Here is a 26,409-nt window from a genome sequence, read left to right as displayed (position 1 = left end):
GAACTATCTTTCATCACATGATTTACTTTTGACCAATCATAGAGCAAGATTCTTAGTACAGTATGTGGAATATATATCACCTAGCCTTAATTGGCACCCTACTCATGCAAAGCACTTTGAAATAGGTCAAGAATTTAACCAAAAATGTGAAAATTTGATACCGGAGTGATAGCGATTTGCTTACCTTCCATGTGTCTGGTTGATAATTAGCTTACATGTAAAAAACATGTTATTTACATTACAAAAGCGCTGATCATTGATGAGATTTGGCAATATTGATTCAGCCGGAAAAGCATATACAAATGGTGTACGCGACAGGGGCTGATTTCGCATTGCCAATTTAATGCAGGCTTAACAACAGCAGCAATAAGTTTGGTGTACTAAGGCTTGCGCAGAGATTTGAAACACAAAAACTTGGCTATATGAAATTTTTTGTATATATTTGGATTTTGGAGATGACCTTTGGCCTTGCATAATAAGTTGGACCAAGTTAAGCCAGGTTTACATTGTAACGTGTCTGCTGAATCAGGAATACAGGCCTTTTATGAGAATTATGCATTTAGTAATGTAGCATTCTGTAAATATTTGTCATTTAAAGAATACAAACAAGTTTTGAAATTTTAAAGATATTGAGGCATCAGACCTGAAGACAGTGCTTATTATAGAGATGAGTGTGGGATGAACATTTGAGATTTGAATCATCAGGAGCATGGTACATTGTTTGATTCACAAAGTGTTTTGTTTATTGTTTTAAACACAAGATAAAGACTGCATTTATGTCAACGTCAAAAATGACATTATGATTTATCACCTGTATATATTTTTTTTATAATTTAAGTTTTAAGATTTTTTCATCAAATTCTAGGGTAAAATGTTTATAAAATTGTTAAGTAAAGGTCGAGTCCACCTCTCATCCACCTCTCATCCACCTCCCTCCCTCCTCTGTCTAGTGACCCCTATGCAATTGCTTTTTACAAAGGGCCTTTTTCCACTGACAACACCTGTCGCTTTTGGCAGAAAAAGAGATACTTGCATGTTTCCTAAGGAAACATCCAGGGGCGGATTGGCCGTGGGGAGTTTGGGGAATTTACTCATGAGCAGTTCTTTATTTTGTCCAGCTTGTGTTCCAGTCCATTATTTTCTGAGAACCACAAATATGGAGAAAAAAAATTGGGGGGAAAAAAATAACACACAAAATGTTTTTTACTTACAATTGTGATGTTCATTGAAATTAATTAAATTGAAATTGGTATCAACATTTAAATAATTCATTTCTTTTATTTATATGACACCAAATGGTGGTTCCAAAACTTCCAGGTTTCCTTAAAATATTATTAGTGGATCAATTTAGAGGTGACCGCTACAATTTAAAAGAAAGACACATGAAATATTGTGTATTATGATAATATCTTTCGAATAAACATGGTGTACTTATTTGTGAAGTAGTGCAATCAAACCACACTTTTTTTATTCTGGCCGACCGCTTACATAATGTATGAACTTGAAATATTTACAAAATGTAAAGGCTAATACGCAGTGTTTTCTGGAAAGTCACAAATTTTCCCATAGTAATCCTAATTCACTAACTTACAGATCAATGTAGGCATGAATTACTGCACCCCATAAACCATTTATTTATTTATTTTCTTTTCGTTATTTGTCACAGTGAAGGACAGTACAGCCTGTGTGACAAGGGATAATGTCATGGCTTGCTCAGAATGAGTGAAGAAAATACTTCAGCCGGGTCTGCAGTAGTGGAAGCGATTCCGCCCGACGGCCCAGTAGGGGGCGTCCCACTTGCCAAACCCATTCATATCCAGCGTCTGGAACACGCTGTTCGTTTGGACTCATTTCTTGACTTTGTAGATCAGTGCATGGAAGAGCCCTTACTGTAAGTATATTCTTTGTGGGCCTTGGCCAGCTATACTGCTGGAATAAGCCTCATTCCAGTACATGTACATGTAGTCATGTTTCTTGTGGGCAGTTAATGTCTCGGGGTCATTGTATGGGGTTGGGGCAATTTTTGTGACATACCAGAAGCGAGAAACTATGTCTCTGATCAACCATAACAATGTTTGCTTAAATTTAGTTTAGCTTAAAAGGCATAGCCAAACATGTTTAGAAGTACTCTATCTTCATGGTAAATCAACATTATAGACCCAAAGGTTATGCAATGTTATATAAACATGATGTCCATGTAACATCACCCCCCCCCCCCCTCTTACTGAAAAAGGGGGGGGGGGTGGGGGTAGAGAGGGGGGCTGGCATGTTGAATATTTTCATTTTCGTATCAAGTGGAGATGAAAACAATATCTAATCCATTGTAAACAAAAGTTAAAAATGTGTTATAGAAAAGTATAAATTAAGTACCGTATGATCCATTAAAATGACGATGGAAACGCCATTAATCTCAACAACAACAAGCATACCTGTTGGTGGTATTTGGGTTAGATCATCACTTTGTAGCATTCTATAATGGCCAGAAAGAACATCCAGAGATATTTCAGGACAAACGAATATTCATTAAAAAAAATGTATGTATTATAATGAATTAATTTAACTACATGTATAGTTCACTTGTTTTCCCACCTCATTTTTCAGAGAGGGAAAATCACCAGAAAAAGACAAAGATTTAGAAGAGATTGGAAGAGAATTTGTGCCCAAGACTCTGCCAAACCCTGTCATTGACCAGGGGTTCCTATCAGATGTTAAATGTGACCAAGATACTGTAAACAGTGATACACTAGCCAAAGCAGGTGAGGTCTTATTCAACTTTTTGTGCATATCCCTTTAAAAAGTGTTTCAGAAAGCAAATCTGCTACACTTACAGCAATTATTTTAATTTTACGATAGGGGTTGATAAATAATTGTATTTTGCATTGTAAATTAAATCATTATTACATCTGCTTATGATTACTTCTATTTGTAAATTCATTTGTAAAATTCACAGCAATGAAACAAAAATTATGAATGGACAATAAAAACTTCATTAACATTTCAATTTTCATTTTTGTGTCATGGGGGGGGGGGGGGGGGGGGGGTCAAGGTAAACTGTAACAGTGGTTTGAAATGGGAAGTTTTTATATTAAAAAAAACAAACAAATGAAAGAGTGCACTTTACCAAAATTTTCACCAAACCAGAACCCAACTCTTATATATTTGTCTGATGTTTTGTTCAAGTTTTTTTCTTCTTAGTACTGAATTCATAGCTTTATGCCGAGTTTGAAAAGCAATTATTTGTGAAAACATATTGTACCCTGATTCATACATGTACATGTAGGCATGTTTTGCAATACACCAATCCAGTTGTTTAGTTCTGTACACTAATCTTTACACTAAATATTTTGAAGCTGAATTGCTTAAAAGCTCTTGCTGCTCTTTGCTTGATAATTATCTCATCTATCAGAACCTTTTGAAATAATTTTTCTCGGGAAATGTTGATACTATAGTTGATGCGTAAAAATTGTACAGTTATTGATTAGTGGAAAGGCATAAATGACAGGCATACATCGATGGCAGGAATGTGATCAGGAATTAATGAAAGAACATCAATCATCTGTCATCTACTTGCATTCTTTTTGTATTTGACAGAGAGAAGAGCAGACAAGAGGAAGTTTTTCAACTTTGGGAAAGTGAAGAAGAATAGGAGGTGGCTCAAGGTATGATTGTTTTATATTCCAATTTGGTGATTAAAATATTAGCTACTCAGATGCAAAACCTGTGAAAATTATCTTGTTTTCCTACCCTGAAAGGATAGTTGTGCATCTCATTAATTTGCTTATTATATTTGTATCTCAGACTTCCTTATAAGTTGCTAATTAATATCCTTCCATTTTTTAAATATCAAAAACAAAATTAATAGTTTTGCATCTGTTTATATAAAGAGAAGTAATTTCAAAATGTGAGCATATATCTAATTTTTTTGAACAGGAAGAATAATCTGGAAGGACAGTTGGACAAACTGTCTGTACTGAGGCTTATATCTGGGCTACCACCTTCAGGAGCTTAAGTGGTGCTGGAAATTGGCATAGTCAACAATAAGCATTCATCATAAAATATTTAATATTTCACAAAACTTTCACTTTCACAAGACTTTTAGTGTGTTTGTCTTGCAAAAGAAGTGAAAAACGACTACGGCATGTGTGGTAGTTATCGCCTTTGACTGCCATGATAGGCAATCTATCATGCATCATTTGACCATATATTGACTAAGGTCGTTGCAAGATTCTTTGAATGTGAGATACAAATTATAATCATTGATTATTTTCATCATTTCAGGCCATCCTGTTGAGTGATTCATCCGATCTTGAGGATGAGGAAGAAGAGGACAAGTCTCTCTCAAAAAATGACCTCCGGGAAATGCTGAGACTACATAAATTTGGGAGACAGTGTAAAAACCAGGTCTATATAGAAAGCGAAGTAAGTTTGAAGGAAATTTCACCTGGTCTGACAAAATGTAATGTTGTTTGATGTCAGCAAAATTCAAATGAAATAAGAATCCAAAGTGATCTATGAATCATTCTTTAGGAATTGATTTTGTAATCTTTATGGAATGTAGGTGGCTGCTTGATGAAATTTTGATTTAAGTGTTCAAAGAAGAAATGTTTTTAATGAGAATTCGTTAAGAATTTGTATATTTTGTTTTGATATTTTTTGAGGATACCGTCGTTTGTCTGCTTCTTATTTGACAAGTATACCTCAACATATATGTATAATTTTACTTTTTGCTATCTTTAGCTTCAGCAATATCAGTACTACAGTGCAGGACTTCTGTCCAACTACGACAAATTCCTGGACCATCAGAGGACAATCGTTGGTCCCAAGAAAGCTAAGAAAACTTCTAGCAGTAGTAAAATCAAAGGTGAGACGTTACTTATTCTCAGAGCAGTATAGTGGTAGAAGAGTAATAGGTTTTATAGTTCCCTATCTTATAGCATGCGAATGAGTTAGTATGCGTAGGGCTTTGGATGTGTGCAAAAATTTAGTTAAAATTTAAAAAAGTACAGGAGTTTACTGCGTAATATGAATGAGACTATATTGTTTACTTTGTATGTTAAGTATAATAATTGAAAGGATTCAGTTCTTATGTACTATTTGAAATGCTAGTGTAGGCTTGTTTTTGAGAAAATGGTCATGGAAAGTAATAACGAAATCCATACTTACTGAACACTTATGTCAGATTTACATCTATTAGAAAAAATGGATAGAGCGTAGCTTACTTTCCCACTTGAAATACATTTAATTGAATCATTCAATTCCGTTACCACTCTATCCATGTTTTGGCAATTGCTGATCATGAGAATAGAAATCGATAAACTCCTGAGTCACATGAAACTGGTATAATCTCTGTGTTTAGCTCACTGCTATTAGCTTAGAATATATATATCTGATAATCTATTAATCTTAACTGCTTGTTCTTTTTTATTTACGTTCAGAAAAACTCAAGCGAGAGAGAGATAGGAAAGAACTAAGTGAGGATCAGGGTGAGCCACAGGTAAGATATTTGAATCTGATTGAAGTTGGAAAAAATGTTGCTTAACCTTGTTAAATATACGACCATGTTTCATTGATTTGTCACATCTTCACATTTAAAATATGTCATTTTTAATTGTATCAAATGGTGTATGTATGCCAATGCTCATCAAATCAATGCTGTTCTTCATTTTAAAACTTCTGAGACCTGTACACAAATATCCACACCATTGCCCTCCCCTGAAATATCCTACATAGTGAGATTATGATTCTTTTTTTCGTTCTGACTTCTGAAGTCTTCTGTATAGCTATCGTTTGTTTATATGATGTAGTGTATTATGATTCTTTTAGCTGTAGGTGTATGATTAATTTGAGTGCATTGTAACAAAGGAAGTCTGGTTGTGTTTGTTGTTGCGTAGATGATGCAGGAGTGTGTCTCGGACTATGATGGCTCAGTAGCTGTGTTTCAGGATGCTAATAGAAAGTTCACCTCAATCAAGGACGTTGATGCCCGAAGGAAGAGAATATGGCTGGCCATTGCAAAGAGAGATATCCCCAAGGTATGAAGTCTCTTATATCATAACATATCACTTGTCATGGAATCATTGATATTCTGTAATATCTGATACTTGAAACTCAACAAATATTCAAATAATGGCGAAAATATGCGATGTTTTCTTGCCGCAGAGTAATTGATTTAACAACAATGATAACAAGTATTAATTTTTTAGTATCTTGCAAGTTTCTTGTTGAGAAAAAGACAGAGCTTACCAATGGTAGAAAGATTCTGGTTTTACAGTTATAATTGATTGTTTTTTAGTGCATTTTTGGGAATGTCCTGTTTTAAAGGTAAGTCCTCCCTGGTATTAAGTTGACTGCAGTAAAAGAAGATAATGGTGGAAGAGAAAAGTGAAAGTGTGAGGAAAATCCTGTGAAGGAGTAGAAAGTTATGAGGTAGGTATTCATCAAAGCACTTATTGGCAACTCTGGGATTACCTTTTCGGGCAGCTCTCTCTTTTTTTTAATTAGAAATTTTACTGTTTATTTTATTTCTAAAAAGAGAATATTTCCTCATTTCTGTTCTTCAGATATGTTATTGAACACACTGCATCAGTGAAAATATATCATTAGAGGGAGTATTTTATTCAACAATGTCAGAAACCATTCAGCTAATTACTGACCATGAATTTACTCCTGCATACACAGGCTCACAAACATCGTGCTTCAGTGCACAACAACATACTCACAAACTGTCGGAAGATGGCTCAGGGGTGCCAGAAGGAGCTACGCCGAGCTGCCATCCAGTCCCAGAGGGTGTGCAAGGAGACACCTTACAGGGCAAGACGTCTTACCCGTGAGATGATGGCATTCTGGAAGCACTATGAGAAGGTGGAGAAAGAACACCGCAGGAAGGCAGAGAAAGAAGCCCAGGAACAGAGAAGGATTGACGATGAGTTCAGAGAGGTGACTTACTTTCTAATATTGTGTATTGTATATCCCTGGGATTTCATAAGGTTCAGGAGATATCTGAAATCTCAGGAAATGTGAAACATGCTTTTCTCACTGTCATTTATCTAAGTTTCCAAGCTCATTATAATTGGTTTAATTTGTCAGAAACAGGTTCTTAAAGGGACTTGGTAACATTGATCAGATGCGAGATACTTGTGCTAAGGTAGTGACTTCAATGCTATATGTACAATTAAAGATAATCTGAAAATTTGAGTGAAAACGGACCATTATTCATGGTACAAATTGAGAAAAACTGATCTGATCGATTCCTTAATTCTCCCAACTATATTATTACAGTTTAATTACAATTTAGGTGAATGGAAATCGTCACAAAGCAATAAAATGACTCTACATTTCCATCCCAGACATTTAAGTGTTGACAGATTTTTTATAGCCTGTTTTATGTTTTTTTTTTCATGGAAAAACGGTTGGGAAAATTCAAAAATGGTTGGGAGAATTTACTGTTAATCACTGTTAGAGGGTGTCATACATCGACTCCTTCAAAGAAAACCATAGATATCTTTGTGGTTTGAGAATTTTTCAGGATTTTTTGCATGTCAGAGGGTTAGTACAGTAGAAGGAATATAGTATGTAACATTTTATACAAAAATTAAGCAATTTTTTCATCAACCTTCAACAATGTTACCAAGTCACTTTAAACGTGAAAATCACTTGATTTTAAAAGCTATCTTACATAATGTTCCTATTGAATATAATTAACTATTACTTTCATGACTTTGGTTGAGTTGTATTTATGATCTTTGCTTCCCCCCTCCTAGGCAAAGCGAACGCAGCGTAAACTGAACTTCCTGATCACCCAGACCGAACTCTATGCTCATTTCATGAGCCGTAAGCTGACGGGCCAGGGAGATGAGGAAAGGAATCGTATACTCAACATGCTGGATGAGAAGACACCTAAACGACTGCGTACTGTCAAACAGGGCCTACTTGTGGATATAGAAACAGATGATTATGGTAAAGCCATCACTGTTACAGACTGTTCTGTCAATGTGTTACAAAATATTTATGTAGCTCTATGTCACAAATAACATTTAGAATATGGAAATTTAATTTCAGCCATTCTGTAACATTTGTGTGTGTGTGTGTGTGTGTGTGTGTGGAGGGAGGAGGGGGTCGGTGATTAGGAGAATACACTTTAGGATTAGATATATAATAGTTCTATACTTGTAAAATAAGACTCTTGATTAAGCTTCTGTATGTAACTACTCCAAAATATGCCCATAAGTATTTGTGAAATTTCAGTAAGGGGCAAATTTTTAAGTATGGAATATTTGCTCAGTGCAGGACAAGAGACAAGAATTAATTGAGATGTGAAGGAATATTCTTGTTATTTCCATATAAGGAATCTCTAGTCAGGCTGTCAGTAGTTTTGATGATAGGTAAAATTAGGTTTCATTCAAATTACATCATGTTGTTTTTCTAAATCATTGGACTAGAGATGTAGATTTTAGTGAAGTGAATATTATCCACACAAACCTGTATATAAACATTGAGAAACAATCGGGCAATGATCTATTAGGAATGATGTATGATGACTTTTTTTAATTTTTATGTATACACACACCACAAAATAATATACTTTTGGTTATTTTGAATTAAGACAATTTGTCTGGGTATTTTCTTGTGGCAGATACTGAGACGATGAAGCAACGTGCCTTATTGAATGTGACCCACGCATACAACTCATTTGAGAACTCCAAGAATGATTTTGATACTGAATTACATTTGCCACAGCAAGACTCGGGTAAGAACAAATAACACCATTACTTGCAGTATGATATTAATGTTTCCATTTTAAATTTAAGGGTTTTATTTATTAGAGAAAAGCTTGTAGACAATCATATAAACATATATGATGAAGTAAATAGGTTGATCCTTTTATTGAAATGCATGTATTGTACACAAAATATGTCCATTGGAGCTTTTAAGCCTTCAATCTGAATGGCATGGCATAAAAACTAGGGCACAATATTTCCAGTTTTCTGGTTGCCTGGCCTCTTAGGAATAAGTTTCTTTATGAAAATGACCCCAAATTTTTATTAGATATTTAGTTAATTTAATAAAATGTTTGTGATACATTAACCTGTGTTGAAAGCTATTACTCTAGATGTTTGAAGGGTAATGATTGAGAATGAACAAGGTTATTTATTTGCAAGACTGTACCCCTTTCTCACTTTAGCATTTAGTTTGTCTACTACATCTATGGACACGGAGCAGCATCCGCAACCCTCCATGTTCCGAGGGACCCTCAAGTCGTATCAGCTTAAAGGGATGAACTGGCTAATCAACCTGTATGACTGTGGTATCAATGGCATTCTAGCTGATGAGATGGGTCTGGGGAAGACAGTACAGAGTATTGCCTTTCTAGCTCATCTAGCTGAGGTATGTTCCTCTATGAGATTCAGTAGTGACATCTTCATACATGTCTTGTCATAACATGATCTCTTAAAGCTAAATGCAGGAAAAGCATTGTTCTGTCTTGGGCTTCGTTGTGTCTTTTGTGTTATAGTCTATCTATTACAAAGTATTGCACTTTTTTTTCATTGTCTCATGAATTTCCATGAACACCGATTTTGTTGAGTTGAAAGTATACCATTGACAATCTTTAATCATGCTCCGATCATGTGTGATTTTTTTTTTAGCAAAGTAGCAGCAAATCATGTTTGCTGCTATTGATTTTTTGATATCAGTACTTGATGATAGTCCATGTAGCAATGTGAAGATGTTTATACATGTGTGAATAGTATAAAGCATTTATGTGAAATGATTGTCTGGTAAAAGTATACATGTCTGTATGATTTTGATTAGACCTGATAAAATTCTGTGAATTTTTGTGCAAGAGCTCTTTTAATCATGACATTGTAAATAATTTGTGAGTAAGTTGTTATAACTAGCATGATTATTAATGATTGTTTTCCACAGAGCCAAGGTATCTGGGGTCCATTTCTAGTGGTTGCACCAGCATCAACTCTACACAACTGGACTCAAGAGTGCAGTAGATTCGTGCCAAAGTTCAGGGTAGGTTAAAAGCATACATACATTAACAGGATTTCACCCAGTAGGAAATAGAGATATGCGTTGCTACGCAGCTCCCTAAAACAGATGATCAGCTGGGATTTTTTCGGTGGGGGGGGGGGGGGATATCTCTGCTGTCTTGAACTGCATTATAAAAATAATAATAATAATTAGCTCTTATATAGCGAATTTAATTACCAAAGGTAATACCAATGCGCTTTACAAACATTTCAAAATCAAGATACGAATGCAGAAGACAAAAGAAATAAAGACATATATAGAAATAATTACATATATACATATTCATTATAAAAAATAGATGTAGTGCAAATTGTACAATTTTAATAAGTTTTATGAGAAAGATATGTATTAGATGTAAAGAGAGAAAAGAAAATATTGAAGGAGATGGAGATGAGTTCTGTTGGAGCAAAGGGACATTACCTAGACTAGCTGCTCAATAAATTTCTGAACTTGCTCTGGTTTTGCGCTCTTACTCTTGTATACATCCTTCATTCTCATTTCTTGCAGGTATTGCCCTACTGGGGGAATCCTCAGGACCGCAAGACTCTCCGCAAGTTCTGGGGTCAAAGCTCCTCTGTACTCCACACGGAACAAGCAGAGTTCCACATCTTAGTGACCAGTTATCAGCTGGTTGTACAGGACATCAGGTATTTCCAACGCATCAAGTGGCATTACATGATCCTTGATGAGGCCCAAGCCATCAAGAGCAGCTCTAGTGTTCGCTGGAGACTACTGCTAGGGTTCAACTGTAGGAACAGGCTTCTGCTCACCGGTACACCTATCCAGAATAGCATGGCAGAGGTAAGAATGCTTGTATTTTGAAAATTTCAAATTGGACATTTGATCTGCAAATGATATATCATAGATTTGTAAAAATGAAGGGCGACTTTCCTTCTTTGGAACAACTGCACAATATCTCTTCCCACAAGCAACTCTAACCCTGATTCTAATCATAATCATAATCCTAAACCTAACCCTAACCTTTATATGCTTATTGGGTTAAGCCTCTCAGTATTTTATTTTTTTAAAGCCCATCTGTACTAGTTTGGCCAGGAGGGATTAGACCACCCAGCATGGTCACTGACATGTGGCTATCTCATCAACTCAGCTCTCAATTAACATAAGAAAAAGAGGTTCATGAGCAAGTAGCTACAAGTAGTTAAGTGGGGCTTTAAAAGAAAATATTCCATTTATGTTCTTCAGGACATGAGTAGTTTTAACTATGTATTTGTTTTCTTTTCTTTCACAGTTATGGGCCTTGCTTCATTTCATCATGCCAACTCTGTTTGATAGCCATGAAGAGTTCAACGATTGGTTCTCTAAGGACATAGAGAGTCATGCAGAGAAACAGTCTGGATTTGATGAAGGTATGTCCAAATGAGTTTGTGAAGTACTATCATGAGATAGGATGGCCTTGTCATGAAGTATGCATGAGGCTCATACTTGCCTTTCACATGAAAAGATATTCCAAATTAATTTACTTATCAAGCTTGATCATCTTTTCTACCAACTGTGAATTTAACCATTCAGAAAGGAATCTCAATTGTACCGTATATAAAGAGTTATCATTTATAAATGTTTTTGGTATAGTTGCTGATGTTTGCATCATGACGTGTGGAGATTTCAAACAATTGTCACGGATAGGAACAAGTTGTATACTTCTTTTTGTTTTGAAGTGATAAGGATTACTTGTGAGAGTGATATCATTGCATTGTAAATTCATGGACATGTGTTCTTTTCTCATCCCTTTAGAGCAACTATCTAGATTGCACATGATACTGAAACCCTTCATGTTGAGGAGAGTCAAGAAGGATGTGGAGAACGAGCTCTCAGACAAGGTAATAGACAAGGTCATAGACAAAGTCATGTCCTGAGGTCAATTTCATGGGTATTAGTTTGGTTGGGTGCCAAAAGGGTATCAACTCGCAGTCGTACACAGTTAACACCCTTCTGGCTCTCAACAGATGATATATTGAATGGATTGAACAATATCATAAAATATAATAAAGTTTATAATGACAAAGTATTTGTCACTGAGAATGATTTATTAGATGGTGGTAGTGAATGGAGATTGTGTGAAATGAGACCAAAGTAAGTATTTGGTACTTACTTTTTAGAACATCGTATGTGGCAATGGAGAATGATGATTGAATAACATGTATGCAAAACTTGAATTTCATATATTCAACAAGACTAAATCTAGAATCATGATGAAGAAGTTCAAAAGGGTTTAGTGCTGTCTTGATATTTTGAAGAGTGCATTAATTTTTCATCATTGGTGATTTTGAGAGTAATGTATCAAATATTAACACAAGTTTTGTTTCATTTCTTTACTTTGTATTATACGTTATTAGATTGAGATTCTGATGTACTGTCAGCTGAGCACTCGTCAACGTCTCTTCTACCGAGCCATCAAGAACAAGATCTCCATCGAAGACCTGTTCAAGTCTCACTACTCTACCACCGCGCAGACACAGACCAATAATCTCATGAACCTTGTCATGCAGTTCAGGAAGGTCTGTTTATATATGCTAGTCAAACTAGCTTTTCAACATTTTTAGTATTTCTAATGTAGTCGAACAGACAAAAATTCCATTTGGTCAAACTAGAGAATGTTTCTAGCCCAAATAAGTTTGTTGTACAGCATCTCTTTCAAAGACTTGTTCAAATCTCACTCCTCTACCACCTCAGAGAACAATGATCTCATGAACCATATCATGCAGGTTAGGAGGGTCAGTTGCTTTGCTCATCAGCATACATGCCAACTGTTCAGATTAAAGAGGAACATTCCTCTTTTTGGGAGAAGATAATTATCATTTTAATGCAGGTGTTCCTCTTCCTGTACAAATTTGTCTGTAGTATTGAATAGGAGAGTTAGGATTGTTCCTCTTTTTTTTTGAAAATAGCATAATTTGTACAGATTTCTGATTTTCAAATGTTGGCATGTATGCATCAGTACCTTGTTTAAGAGTTCAGCACTTACTAATTAAGCTAGGTGAACTTGTTTCTTGTTAAGAAAGGTTTGTTTTACAGGCTATTTTTTTAATTTTTTTTTATCTCATCCTTTTTTTTTTTGGGGGGGGGGGTGGGGGAATATGAGTTTAATTATATTACCATATAACTGTGAGAACTAAATATTGGACTTCCAGTGAACGTGAGCTAGAGTTAGTGCATACAATGAACAGATTGATAAAATACTAGTTGAATGTTGATGTTTATTTTTATGAGTTGTGTAAGATAAGCAATCACATTGGGACAAATAGCTTAAAACTCGTATCCTAAGGACTCGGTAATGGAGAGTTGATGCCTCTCCCAAGGGTATCGGTCCTCTGGATGGGGTTCAAATCCCTTGACCTCCTGGCTTGAAGGCCACCACTGAGGCAATTGTTTTGATTGTTATCAGATTGTTATCTGTTACTCTGCGTTATCCTAGGTGTGCAATCATCCTGAGCTGTTTGAGAGAAGGGACACCAGTTCTCCATTCCACACTCATCTTGATGAGGTTACACTACCAAGGTTACTGCTGCAAGATATCATCCAAAACCAGCCTCTGAGAAACAAGTGAGTTGTATGCATGAAGCTCTGGTGTATCCAGATAGACAAAACTGACTTGATAAATTAAACAATGATTTAGTATTTACAAGATAAATGTTATTGGTTTGTGAATATCCTAATTTTGAATGCAATAGTACCATGGAATGTACAATGTGCATTAAGTGTGAAAGGAAGAGACATTCGTTTACTTTGATTAGCAAGTAGGTTTAGAACAAGCTCTTTGCAAATGTTATTTAGACGGAAATAATGAATTATTGTCAATATTGCATGTAAGTAGAGCTTGAGCAGAAGGTAATCTGAATTTTGCATACCAATTTTTAACCTCTTGCACAATGTATGTATGTTATAACTATAATATTTTTGTAACCATTTATGTAGAGATGACAAATAAAGTACTCTATACACTTAACCCATCTGGTTTTCTGTCAAGATGGCTCAATGTATTTAAAGAATACTGTATGTTGATTTTCACTGCAGTTGCCATTTTTTGAACGACCTTCACCTTTTCTATTTTTTTATATTACAGGGTACTGTACCACATGCTTTCAATCTTCACGGCAGAGAACATCCACTATTCTCTGTTTGGTGAACCCAGCTCCAGCCCCGGCTCCTCCTCCTGTGGATCAGCCTTCTCTTTCTCCTGCTTTGTGGAGACCACACCAGCTCAGCTCCAGTCCCTCAAGACTGGACTCATGGCTAGTTGGCTCCTGCTTTTCCTAGTCATGAAGGCCGCCTACAGGGTCTACCTTGATGGTATCTGGAAAGAGACAGTCAACAGCAATAGGAGGTAAAAGCAAAGTTTAAATAAAGTAATCTATATGGCATCTTATTGAAAGTATTTGATTGTTTATATTTGTAAAAGTGTTGAAAGAGCTCCAAAATATTGTATACATAATTACAAGAGATTTCAAGCTGGAAAATCAACAAATTGTGGGGTTGTTTCCCTATGAATTGAATTGAACATTGCTATACAATCACCATCTGTTGCTACTAGTTCATTGATTTTGTGAGAAATTTACAGAATATATATACTATATTTAACAAGAATTGTTTGTAAAACATTCCATGTCCATGAGGATTATTTCCTACAACTTTTTAAAATGTTTTATTATGCCTCTTTTATAAGTTAAGATTTGATTTTAATTGCCAACTAGAATCTTGTCTAAATCTCTGTTTCTGCATCTATTATGATAGTTTATTCATCCTCTCCTTTCTACGGCATTAATACTGATGTAAATGCTCTTTTTGTATGTGTTGTTACAGACTCCTCCTTGTGCGACCACTCTGTGCAACCAGTCAAGCCAGCCGCTCCTGCAGCCCTATCTTGCAGGAGCTGTTGTTCACTTCATGGACTACCACCCTGTCCTCTCACAACACCCATCTCTTCCATCACATGCCAGAGACGGGATGGCACAAGAGGGTTCGGACCAGGACTAGCCATACCCTGACCCCCGCCCCCACGGTGCTATCATCACCCCAATCATCCTCATCTTCATCAGGAGTGTTGTCTCCTCTCAGGCACAAGAGCACCTCACATGCCTCTCCCAGTGGGGCAAAGTCACCAGGATTCACCTTTGCTGGATCAGGAAAGGTGGGTGCTAGTTGAGATCTGTCTTATTATATTGTTTTAAACATCAATACATTTAATGAAGTAGAACAATGACTTGTAATGAAGTACTTTCTTCATATAGATCCTACCAATAACCGTATTCTGGAAAGTTGCTGAGATGTGTGATATTTTAGTATTTATGAAGTTTTTATTTTCTTCTTTTTCCTGTGACCAAGAATTTTGTTAAATTTAATTCTACAGTTGGTGGTTTGTCATTGTCTATAAATAAATACAGTGACATAATGCAATGATCGTGATATTTGTTTTTTAATTTTTGATTAAATATTACATTTCAAATTCTTATTTTTGAACGATGTTTTTCTTGTACAGAGTCCTTCCAGCCAGGGTAGTGAGAGTCCTGCATTCAAACAGGTGAGCTCTCTGATCGCTCCTCGTATGAGACCGGTTACTGTCAGAAGATGCCAAAGGACTGATATGCCTGCCTTCCTCTTCAATACTATACCAAAGGTGTGTTTCTACTTCTTCCATTCATTCCTAAACATATTGGGTAATGTGTATGGATAAGATATAATTTGTCTGGAAGAAATGAGTTTGCACAATTGTAAGAAATGTTAAGTGTGAATAAAGAACAGTAATATTTAACTTCAGTGTGAAGATAAATAGGGGAAACAAAATCGGATTAAAGTTATAAGAGAAGGGACAAATAACTCGACAATTTTTTTTCTTTTTAAGGGTTAGGTGTTTTGTAAAAAATGGCAATGTCTTTCAGTACCCTTTTTAAAGGGATTGGGTATCTTTGTCTCAGATTCTAAACAAAAGCCTGGATTTAATTCATGCTGCAATCATAATTATAAGCTTTAGGTCAGTCAGGAATCCCAGGACTGGGAACATTGTTAAACAATGCCTTTAAGTTCGGTTTTTGGGGGATAAATTACAATTTTATGAAAGAATGATATCATCAACATTTTGCATGATGCATGCTATATTGCAGGTAAATGCTGCACCTGTGAACTTCTACTGCAAGGATCGTCGTGAAACCTACCAACTCTCTAGACTGAGGCATGGTGATAGCATAGAAGCAATGCAATGTGTCAAGTATGGTTCACCAGAGATCTACCAGGAGAGAAGGTCCAATCTACTCAGACCGCCTGCTGTCGGGGGTCTCTCTGCTCTCAAACCACATTATGGATATACGAAGATACAGATACCAGGTACATAATTCAATTGCTTACCTCGGCAATGTTTCCTAGTCTTTAGTCAGTTTTTTTCTTCTTGTATTAAAACAAACTTATTATCAGGGAGGACTTCCCCTATAAAACTGATTGAAGTATTTTTAAATACACAAATTCATTATTATCTTACTTTTATTTTGCTAATGAGGATTGTCAAATAGGTGTCAGAAGAAAAAGACATGACACATACTTTAAATACACTTCAAAACCATTGATACAAGTGGCAAAATTCCCCTTGAACACATTGGCCCGAATTCACAAAGCAAGGTTTGAGCTCAGACCAAGGTTTGACCTCAAACCTCCTTTTGTTTCGCCAAACCTCCTTTTGTTATTTACAAACCTGGTTTGTAAATAACAAAGAGAGGTTTGGCGAAACAAAAGGAGGTTTGAGCTCAAACCTTGGTCTGAGCTCAAACCTTGCTTTGTGAATTCGGGCCATTAAGATCGTAAAAGCTTTCAGGTCTCCAAATTTTTAATTTGTTTTTATTCTGTCATATAGAATATGGAAATAGGCAAAATTTTACAGTTATATATGCAGTTGAGGTGCTAAAAGTGGATTTTGATTAGTGATGCCTTTGCCTGCAGTATGTAGAAAAGGGTTAACTACCAAGATCTAATATTTAATGATGATCTAATGATTATATGTGATTAATTTTGTCTTCCTTTTTAGACAAAGACTACTTGGTGACGGACTCAGGGAAGATGCATGTGCTAGATGACCTCTTGTCTCAGCTAAAAGATCAAGGTCATCGTGTCTTGATCTACTCTCAGATGACAAGGATGATCGACATCTTGGAGGTAAGACAACACCATCTCAACTAAAGCTCTTTTAACCTAACTTGTCACTGATGTGATGTCTCAAAAAGTATACATGCAGTAGGAGGAGTTAACAGCCCAAAATCATTGAGTCGTTATTCTTTACAAACCTGAAATTCTTGGTTGAACCAAAGTTAGCATCTGTACATATATATAATTATATGTGCATGATATTTAGATTTTTTCCCCTGTAGTTTATAATTATGTACATGGATACCAAGCAAAGGGCTTGAGATGAATCATGTCAAGTGTATGTCAACATGTTTTAATACAAGTGCACACACTGTTCGTATCCTTTAATAAAGTAACCTCATGAGCCACCTTAACGAACTCGATATTCTGGCAGAAAATCAACACGCATTTAGGAGACACAGATCATGTGAATCTCAACTTATTTTGACGATAAACGACCTGGCTAAGAACCTAGATGAAAAAGCCACCACAGATTTGATAACACTTGACTTTTCTAAAGCCTTTGATGTCATCCCCCACCAGAAGTTACTTCACAAGCTAGATTATTATGGAATCCGTTCAGATAACCTAAGATGGGTGACAAATTTCCTTACAAAACGACTTCAACGCGTATGTGTAAATGGAAAACATTCCGACTGGAAGCCAGTTCTAAGTGGAACCCCGCAAGGCACTGTGCTCGGTCCCCACTTGTTCTTGCTCTTCATAAATGACATTCACGACAAAGTCAAAAGCACCACCAAGCTATTTGCAGACGATTGCATGCTGTACCGTCCAGTGAAATCAGTGAACGACGTGGACATCCTGCAACAAGACCTTGATGCAATGGTGGAGTGGTCTCAGAAATGGGGCATGAAATTCAACCCCAAGAAGTGTGAATCAATGCGTGTCACCAGGAAGAAGAAACCGGGTAAATCTTCATACAACCTCCTTGGTGTCACCCTGGAAGAATGTAAGCAGACAAAGTACCTTGGTGTTGTGATCCAGAACGACCTCCGATGGAATGGCCAAACTCACCTCGCAACAACAAAAGCTATTGGGGTTTTGAGTTTTCTGAGACGCAACTTTCATCACTGCTCAACTTCCATTAAGGAGAAACTCTATCTCACTCTCGTTAGGCCACACTTAGATTATGCAGTTGCTGCTTGGGACCCATACACAGCTAAGAACATTTCTTCTATCGAACGAGTCCAGAGGCAGGCAGCCCGTTTTGTCACAAGCACTTATCAGAGAGAAGCAAGCGTCACCCACCTTCTAAATTCTCTTAAGTGGAACTCCCTCCAAGACAGACGCGAAGCTCACCGTCTAAGCTGTTTCCACAAAATGTTACATGGCCAGCTGGACATAGATCCCCGAACCCACATTAAACCTAAACCAGATCGTAGCAGACGCGGGCACTCAAGTCAGTTTGAAATACCATTAGCCAGATTGGATGTATACAAGAACTCTTTTTTTCCTCGCACAACCGAAGCGTGGAATAATCTCAATCCGACCGTAGTATCCCTGACTGACTCAGCAAAGTTTAAAGTAGCACTCCTTCCGAAATAAGTCCACTCTCTGCCACCACGACCTCCAGTTTAAATTCCACCAGGAATCTTTTGGAGGAACAACAACCAAGTAACCAAGTAACAACCTCTCTGTCTCATTACATTAAAAATATTTGATTTTCTCTCTCTGTCTCTTCATGTCAGGAATTCTTATGGCATCGCAAACACACCTACATGAGGTTGGATGGTTCTTCTAAGATCTCAGATCGCAGGGACATGGTGGCTGGCTTTCAGTCAAGGTGGGTTCTGTGACCAGAAGAAATTTGTCCAAGTTTGCAATAATTCAATCTTGTGCCAGTCGTGATTCTGTTATTTTGCAACATGAAAATCTTATGCAAATTGTAACCATCTGGGAAATTTGTGAATGTTCCATGCTGATGCATGCAGGAGTTTCGGGTTCTAATTAGGTTTGCCCCTCCTCAGTGTGTCCTGATTCAGTATTAGTTACTACCAATGTGTAGATTCTGTATGGTAATAATCAGCATAATAATAATTTTTGTTTCATTGGAGCTCCTTGCATTTTGGTACTAAAAATCAAATGTACATGGGCTAAAGGAGATGTATTTCGGGGTTATCTATTACGGAACCTCTTTTAGAGCTCTACAGAGCTACATGTCCTTTTTTTTCTTTCACTGCTATTGATCGAGCATCCTAATTTTGATTTATGGTATTATTTGAAATTAAAAGTCCATGGTAACATATCGCACAATACACCTTTGATTGCATTGATTATATATTTTATCTTGAAAAATGCAGTCAATAGATGATAATCACAATACTAACTGAAAGCATTTCATACATACTTTATATTCTCTAGAACCGACATCTTTGTGTTCTTACTGAGTACCCGTGCTGGTGGTCTAGGTATCAACCTGACCGCTGCAGACACAGTGATCTTCTATGACAGTGACTGGAACCCAACAGTAGACCAGCAGGCCATGGACCGGGCCCATCGGCTGGGCCAGACCAAGCAGGTCACAGTCTATCGGCTCATCTGTAAGGGTACCATAGAGGAGCATATACTGGAGAGAGCCAGGGAGAAGAGCGAGGTAAGAATTAAGAGTCTTTTTATCTTTTTCTCATGGCGCATAAGTGTAGCACAGTGGATAGTCTACTACTACATATGTGTCAGTCTATTTATTGACTACTGTATGAATCCAGGACCTATCTTGACATAAACCTTTTGCAAATTTTGAACAACATCCATTTTCAAGGAAGAAGCTTTTACTAATAGCAAAAAATCCGCAATGCATCAGTTGTGATTCAAGTGTTTTGTGGTGTAGAAACTTTTGCAAACCTGAACCACCTGCAAAATTTGTAATGGTTTAATTCATACAGAAATCGCTAGTTTTATGGAATCATGCATATCTTTATCACCAGGGTTCCATTCAAACTATTTTCTAAAGGGTGACAAACTAATATTTAGGGTATTTGTGTGTGAACCAGGCCCCTGTTTATGTACAGCTCATATAGCATGTTCTGTCTTATTGTTACTTGCTTATATCCTTGTCATTTATGGGATGATACATGTTCGTAGTAAATCAACAATGAAAACAAAATTGAATGTAAACCAAGGGGAGATCAGAATCCTGGATGAAAGAATTGATTACACTGATTAATATTTGCATTGACATTCATTACCACTTTCAGGCTCTATTACATCGAGTATACAGTATCTTTTGTCAATAAAACACATCCAATAATTCTAAATTTAATAAGTTACGTTAAATATATAACATGGTTCAGGCAAGAAGTTTTGTTACCATTTTGTGGTTTTAGATTTATTAGTCCTTATGCTACACACACACACCAATATTTACATGGTATTTCAACTCTCTTTGGCTTTAGTGTGCCGTAGTCCATTCCTTGCTCTACTTGTTCAAGGTATACATAAAAGGAGATTGTCGCTCATCCATTAATGCATGAAAACTATCATGTGAATGATGAATCCTCCTAAAATTTCAAACCTACAGAAAGGTCTATGAAATTGTACAGATATTGACCAATGTCTAATGTTCTGTGGTGAGAAACCTGTTTTGAATACCTTGCTCTTTCCTCTTTCAACTCTTTTTAAAAGTGGGAGAGTAAGAGGATGGATGGACATTCTTCTACATTCTTTATCAGTCAGATTAAAGATATTCTGAGACTCACTGATTGCATCAAAAGCAGTTGGGAACATTGTGTTCAATATCATCAATTATTAATGATATTTGTATGCATGTATTTATGTAAGAATCATTTGCTCATTCTGTTTGTGTAGAAAAGCTGGTAAAATAATCTTGATGTAGTTGAATACATATGAGAGTTATTCAAAATGATTACATGGTAACAAGTATATCCACTTCCTAACCTTGATAAATAACTGTTGAAAATGATGCAGTGATTGAGTATGATATACAGAGAAAGAGAGAGAGAGAGAGGAGAGAGAGAGAGAGAGAGAGAGAAAATGTTATTGTGTGAAGCATAGATTTTAGTCAGAAGGCGCAAAAATTGTTATTCGCATCAATTTGTATGATATATTGTTCATGAAATATATTAAGCCACATATATTGCTTTATGTTAAAGGGATCGTTTAACATTGTTAAATCTGAGATACACGGCCCTACGTGTTATTAGTGTCTGTGATATGGTGTAATATTGAAGCCCTAAAAAAAAATCGCGCTTCAAAATGATCAAGAAGTGCCTCAAAAAAGTAAAAATCTTTGAGTGACCGGTTTTACCATACTCGTTTTCCCTAATAGACTGTAGTGTTATGAAAACCGTCAGGCAAACGGTTTTCAAAATTTGTAATTCCAATCATAAATATCTTGATAATAAGACAGGCGTTCAACTTGTAAAAGTCATGGGGTTCCTGACTGACCTAAAAATTTATAATTATCATTGCATCATGAGCTAAATCCAGAATTTTGTTTCAGAATCTGAGACAAAGTTACCGGATCCCTTTAAGGGGAGTCAATACTACCTGCTTGTTCAGCACTATTTTTATAATGCAGTGCAGAAAATATTGTTTATAAATCCAGAGCCTCTCCGGCCCAATTTTTTCAAAAATTTCCTCATCTCTTTATGTTCAAAGAACACAAGTCAAACCGTATTTGATTTTACCACATGTGACAATGTATGGGGGTGTACTTATTCAAACAGAGTTATATGAGCTTGGTGTGCATGGCTATAATATCAACTGGTATTTTAAAACATATTAACATAGTACATAAATATGATTGTACACCAGCTTATTATCAGGTACAACTTGCATTAGACATGGTATACTGTTAGTGATAAATTGATTGGTTTCAAGTGATCCATACGAGTGTGATGTTTAATTACTTTAATTGCAGTAGTTTGTACAAGACAAGCATTGGGTTTTAACGATGTGGTCAACAGCCAGTTGACCATCTGCTACCAAATTACACACAAACTGACCTATACTGCGGTCAGTTTTTGTCCAGTCATACATGTGTTTGCACACCTCCTCTATTATGTTTTGTGAGATAAAAGAATGATGTTACGGTGTACATTATATCTAGTGTATGATTTTGAAAAAAGGTAATTTATTATAAAGTTAGCAGAATTTATTTTCTTCAACACTTATGTAATGTTATGTTACATTTAAAAATTGTAATGGCCATCTATGCATTAAAACTAAATTGCAGAAAAGGAGATGAAATAAATAAGAAACTAGTGAAAATAGACAATGCACTGTTTTGTTTAAAAGGGAGTAACTTTCTTTTGAATACAAAATAATTTTGCCTATAGGATAGCCATCACTATTTACAATAATAATTTCAACTTCAAATTGCAGTACTACACATCAGTAATTAAGATGCATTTTATTACCCTACTGTAATAGCACTTTAGCTTCTGTATCCCCATCAAGGATATATCTTTATTACATCCATTCAAGTGCACAATAGCACGGTTGATTCTAGAATTAGTTAGTTGTTGAGATAATTCTACAGGGACATACGTTCTTTCCTAATGAGGTTCATTGCCTCGGTCAGTAGAGAGTTGTCACTGGCTTATTAGAGACAGTAAAATGCAAGCCCTGGATGAACATGGTTACGGGTGTTAATTAAGGGTCATTGTCATTCGAGTTAATTTAGCGTTGGCAATTGAGGGAGGGCTATTTTAGAAGAGAGTGGCCTTTATTTCCTGTACGCATATGGATGACACCTGTATAAACCGCTCGGCTGTAGACTCACATGGACGTCAAGGATCTTAGAGTCTGCTATAAGGAAACTCTTCATTAATCTTTGACTTAGGATGTTATCCTTGGAGACGCTGATACCTTCATGTGCAGAAATTAAACCCCTGTTAATTTCTGAACATCACTTCTTAAAGTGAACTAGTAACATTACTTATTACCGTATTTGCAGGCGATAAGGCCGCAACGCCGCATAGCCGCACCCCAACTTTGACTTTTCAAAGAGGAAAAAAACAAAGGAAAAAACAAACAAACGGACAAAACAAAATAATAATAATTTTCTTGTAAAACAGTATTTTTTTTTTACAAACGGATACCAAATTCATTAATATTCTTATAATTTACCAGAAGTTTAGCTAAAAAAGTGATCACAGGCAGATTTGGTGTCCGATATACCCCTACCACAATGTACGGTGTAATGGGAAATTGCATGAAATGGAAAACAAAATAGCGACTTCGGATGGATGCTTCGCGGCAGCTCCGTTAAATGGTCCCTTCCTTTACTTTTACAATGCATTGGCACAAACTTAGATCAAGATATATCGGCAAATGTTGTTTTAGGAAGTTATTTTCGTCTTCATGTCAACAATGCAAGATAAAATTGTTGGTAAGACGTGTGGAAATGTCCTGTACCATAGTGGTATAGTTATTGTACCGTTTGTAGTCCCATATGTGCAAATTTGTGCTGGTTTGACTTACGTTTTTTATTTTTTTTACTCTTTCGCCGCAAAGGCCGCACCCCGACTTTTTGATATTTTCTCTTTAAAAAATACTGCGGCCTTTACGCCGGCAAATACGGTATATTCCCTCTACTGTACTAACCCTCTAACATGCAAAAATTATTTTATAGTAATATAGTTGGGAGAATTAATGAATCAAATAGATCAGTTTTTCCCAATTTTTATCATTGATAACAGCCTGTTTTCACTAAAACTTTCAGATTATCTTTAATTGTACATCTAACATTGAAGTCACTACCTTAGCACCATTTTCTCTAATCTGAACAATGTTACTAAGTCCCTTGTTGTTAGATAAATTGATGATGTATGCATTGAACATGCCTCTTGACTTATTTTTGTGTTAACTTAGCTGTGGCAAGTGCATCTTTTTCACATGCCCCTTCTCATTGGAGTGGTTTATCCAATGTTGCAATATTAATGGGAAGTAAATTCATTCCTGATTGTCATGGAAGACTTCATTCTCCTCCCCTTTTCTCTGAATTCCTATCTTTCCTTTTGGTTATGTTCATCTAAGCACGGGCTCGCAATTAAACTAATACTTCTGTTATTACTAGGCAATATCAGCTCCACATGGAATAGAGATTCTATTTTCAGCCACTGTACTACAGCACTTTGTTCTTTGTAAACAAGCAGCCTTTTTTTACCAGGGAAAAAAATAAATTTTGGGGGCTACTTTTCAAGCTTGCTTGCATCAAAATAACACTCTTTATTTTGTTTTGCATTGAACTGTATGCAATTTTTTTTTTTTTTTTTTTTTTTTTTTTGGGGGGGGGGGGGGGGGCTCTTTTGGGCATTCAGGGGGCTAATCGCCCTGAACCCCGTGTATTTTTTCCCCTGTTTTTTACGCAGGATATGAAGCACCAACCCAACTGCCCCATACTTTACCTGTCTTGGTGTATAGACTGGATGCAATCTGAGCTATTGTGTCTAAGAATGACATGATGAGTAAGCCTAGACCAGGGTGACTGTCATCAATTAATAAGACCAGCCCTGTTCATGTATTGTGCCTATCATTAAGCCCTATTAATACTGAGCCGAGGTCATTGCGTAGAGGACAGTGGAATAGCACTGAGGCATGACCACTAAGGCTAGGGTGTAGGAACCCAATGATACATGACTAGGTTATATTCAGTCAGTAGGATACATCAGAAATCAAACAGATAGATTTGTATAAAGCGTTAAGAATATACATCAAAAGTGTCCAGAGTCAAGACTATCTTGTAACATGAGTTTGAATAAAAACAGGAAAAAAATACAAGAGAGTGATGAGCAATTTAATTCTGGAAAAACACCATAAGAACTCTCAGAAATTATAAAAGAGCTTTGGCCACAATCCAATTTTTAAAATTAGTGTAAGGAATTATACTTTTTAATATCAAAGAAGCAGAAATATGCCTAAATTGCTTAGAAAGGCTGTGGCAGGAAGATGCATGAATCATGTTTAGTTGGGGTTTTTAAAAGAAATTGATGTCAATATAGGTTGATTTTCAATATTGTTGTGTAAAAATGCCAGACTCCATCTTTTTACATGATAGTTTGAATGATTTTATAAGAGACTTAAAATGTTTGGGCCTGACTGTTACATGTATTTACAAATGCGTAGCAACTTTCTCATTAAGTATTTTCCTTTTTGAACGAGATTTAAGCGTTGACTAAAATTTAATGATATTAGAGAGACAGACAGAGAGATAGATAGAGAGAGAGAGGCAAACAGAGAGACAGAGAGAGACAGAGAGAGAGAGAGAGAGAGAGGCAGACAGACAGACAGACAGACAGAGACAGAGAATTGTCTGTGTGGCCTTCATTAGACCACCTAAATGAGTGTATATGAAATGAACAGCATTTAATATAGTGAAATCTTCAGAAATGGCAGATTTCTTGATTATTTTTACTATATTTATGAATGGGCCTTGATGTGCATAATTGTTTGTATGAATGAGGCTCACTATTATGTGTGTGATATTTTAAAAAACAAGCATGAGTAGTCAATGGTCCAGATGTGATGACCATCTGTCTAGTGCTGGTAATAGCCTTTCTTTTACAATGCTTCCCTTTCTTTCACAACTAGAACACTCTTTTGTATCAAAAAAATGTCTTTTGCACCTCTCCTTTTTCTTTTGTCCATGTTCCTATGGTGATTTCAATTTGTCTATATGAATAGGTTTCTTTTCCTTTTTTTAAATATTTTGTTACTTGATCCTTTTTCTTTAATCATTTTATGATCTATGACGGTTTTGATATTTATTGCCACCCTTTTCAGTAGAATAATAAGTAAAAATCTAGGCTAACACTAGCTGTAATTTATTTCTTCAACATCTGACTGTTTGATCCTACTTTGGTTGCGTTTAATGACCAAATTTTTGGCTAGAATCGGGTTTCTCAAACGTCTTTCAGGCAAATTTAGAAGGTGATAAACGCAAAGCCTTTTTTAAAGGTCTTTAGATATGGGCATATCTAAAGACGCAAAAAGGTGTGTTTTGTATGTGACATACAGCCAGAATCACATTTCTGAGAGATGATAAACGCAAAGCTGTTTTGAACCCCACATACAAATCGGACCACCCAGGTTAATTTTCCATGTGTTGTGTACAAGCATGTGTGTGTAGTTGACCTCCGAGAAACTGTCTGCTTCCCGGGTCAAAACAGCTGCGCAGACACAAGGACTTTATTTTGAATCGTGAAGAGACGATAAACGCGACATCCCGAAAATCACTTTCGTATAGTGGGTTCGATAGTGGGG

The 26,409-nt window shown here is 36.2% G+C and overlaps 1 protein-coding gene across 1 annotated transcript in view; it reads left to right on the top strand.

Annotated features, from left to right (window-relative positions):
- The window catches only part of LOC590972 (chromatin-remodeling ATPase INO80), a 105,883-nt gene that overhangs the window by 9,582 nt on the left and 69,892 nt on the right, over nt 1-26,409 (top strand). The window contains exons 2-25 of the mRNA XM_030999185.1: nt 1,667-1,891; nt 2,602-2,756; nt 3,592-3,659; nt 4,279-4,419; nt 4,738-4,861; nt 5,436-5,494; nt 5,892-6,032; nt 6,679-6,936; nt 7,761-7,956; nt 8,633-8,746; nt 9,182-9,384; nt 9,925-10,020; nt 10,546-10,839; nt 11,288-11,405; nt 11,791-11,876; nt 12,393-12,554; nt 13,472-13,599; nt 14,120-14,380; nt 14,857-15,184; nt 15,533-15,670; nt 16,155-16,374; nt 17,066-17,193; nt 18,873-18,967; nt 19,546-19,777. Coding sequence (XP_030855045.1) covers nt 1,719-1,891; nt 2,602-2,756; nt 3,592-3,659; nt 4,279-4,419; nt 4,738-4,861; nt 5,436-5,494; nt 5,892-6,032; nt 6,679-6,936; nt 7,761-7,956; nt 8,633-8,746; nt 9,182-9,384; nt 9,925-10,020; nt 10,546-10,839; nt 11,288-11,405; nt 11,791-11,876; nt 12,393-12,554; nt 13,472-13,599; nt 14,120-14,380; nt 14,857-15,184; nt 15,533-15,670; nt 16,155-16,374; nt 17,066-17,193; nt 18,873-18,967; nt 19,546-19,777 — 3,918 coding nt within the window. The 5' untranslated portion in view covers nt 1,667-1,718. The remainder of the gene's footprint in view (nt 1-1,666; nt 1,892-2,601; nt 2,757-3,591; nt 3,660-4,278; nt 4,420-4,737; nt 4,862-5,435; nt 5,495-5,891; nt 6,033-6,678; nt 6,937-7,760; nt 7,957-8,632; nt 8,747-9,181; nt 9,385-9,924; nt 10,021-10,545; nt 10,840-11,287; nt 11,406-11,790; nt 11,877-12,392; nt 12,555-13,471; nt 13,600-14,119; nt 14,381-14,856; nt 15,185-15,532; nt 15,671-16,154; nt 16,375-17,065; nt 17,194-18,872; nt 18,968-19,545; nt 19,778-26,409) is intronic.

This window comes from Strongylocentrotus purpuratus, unplaced genomic scaffold, assembly GCF_000002235.5.
Source record: "Strongylocentrotus purpuratus isolate Spur 01 unplaced genomic scaffold, Spur_5.0 spur5_scaffold_5, whole genome shotgun sequence".
In the NCBI taxonomy this organism is placed as follows: domain Eukaryota; kingdom Metazoa; phylum Echinodermata; class Echinoidea; order Camarodonta; family Strongylocentrotidae; genus Strongylocentrotus; species Strongylocentrotus purpuratus.
Note: the sequence above shows the minus strand (reverse complement) of the source record. Positions and strands in the feature narration are given on the sequence as shown.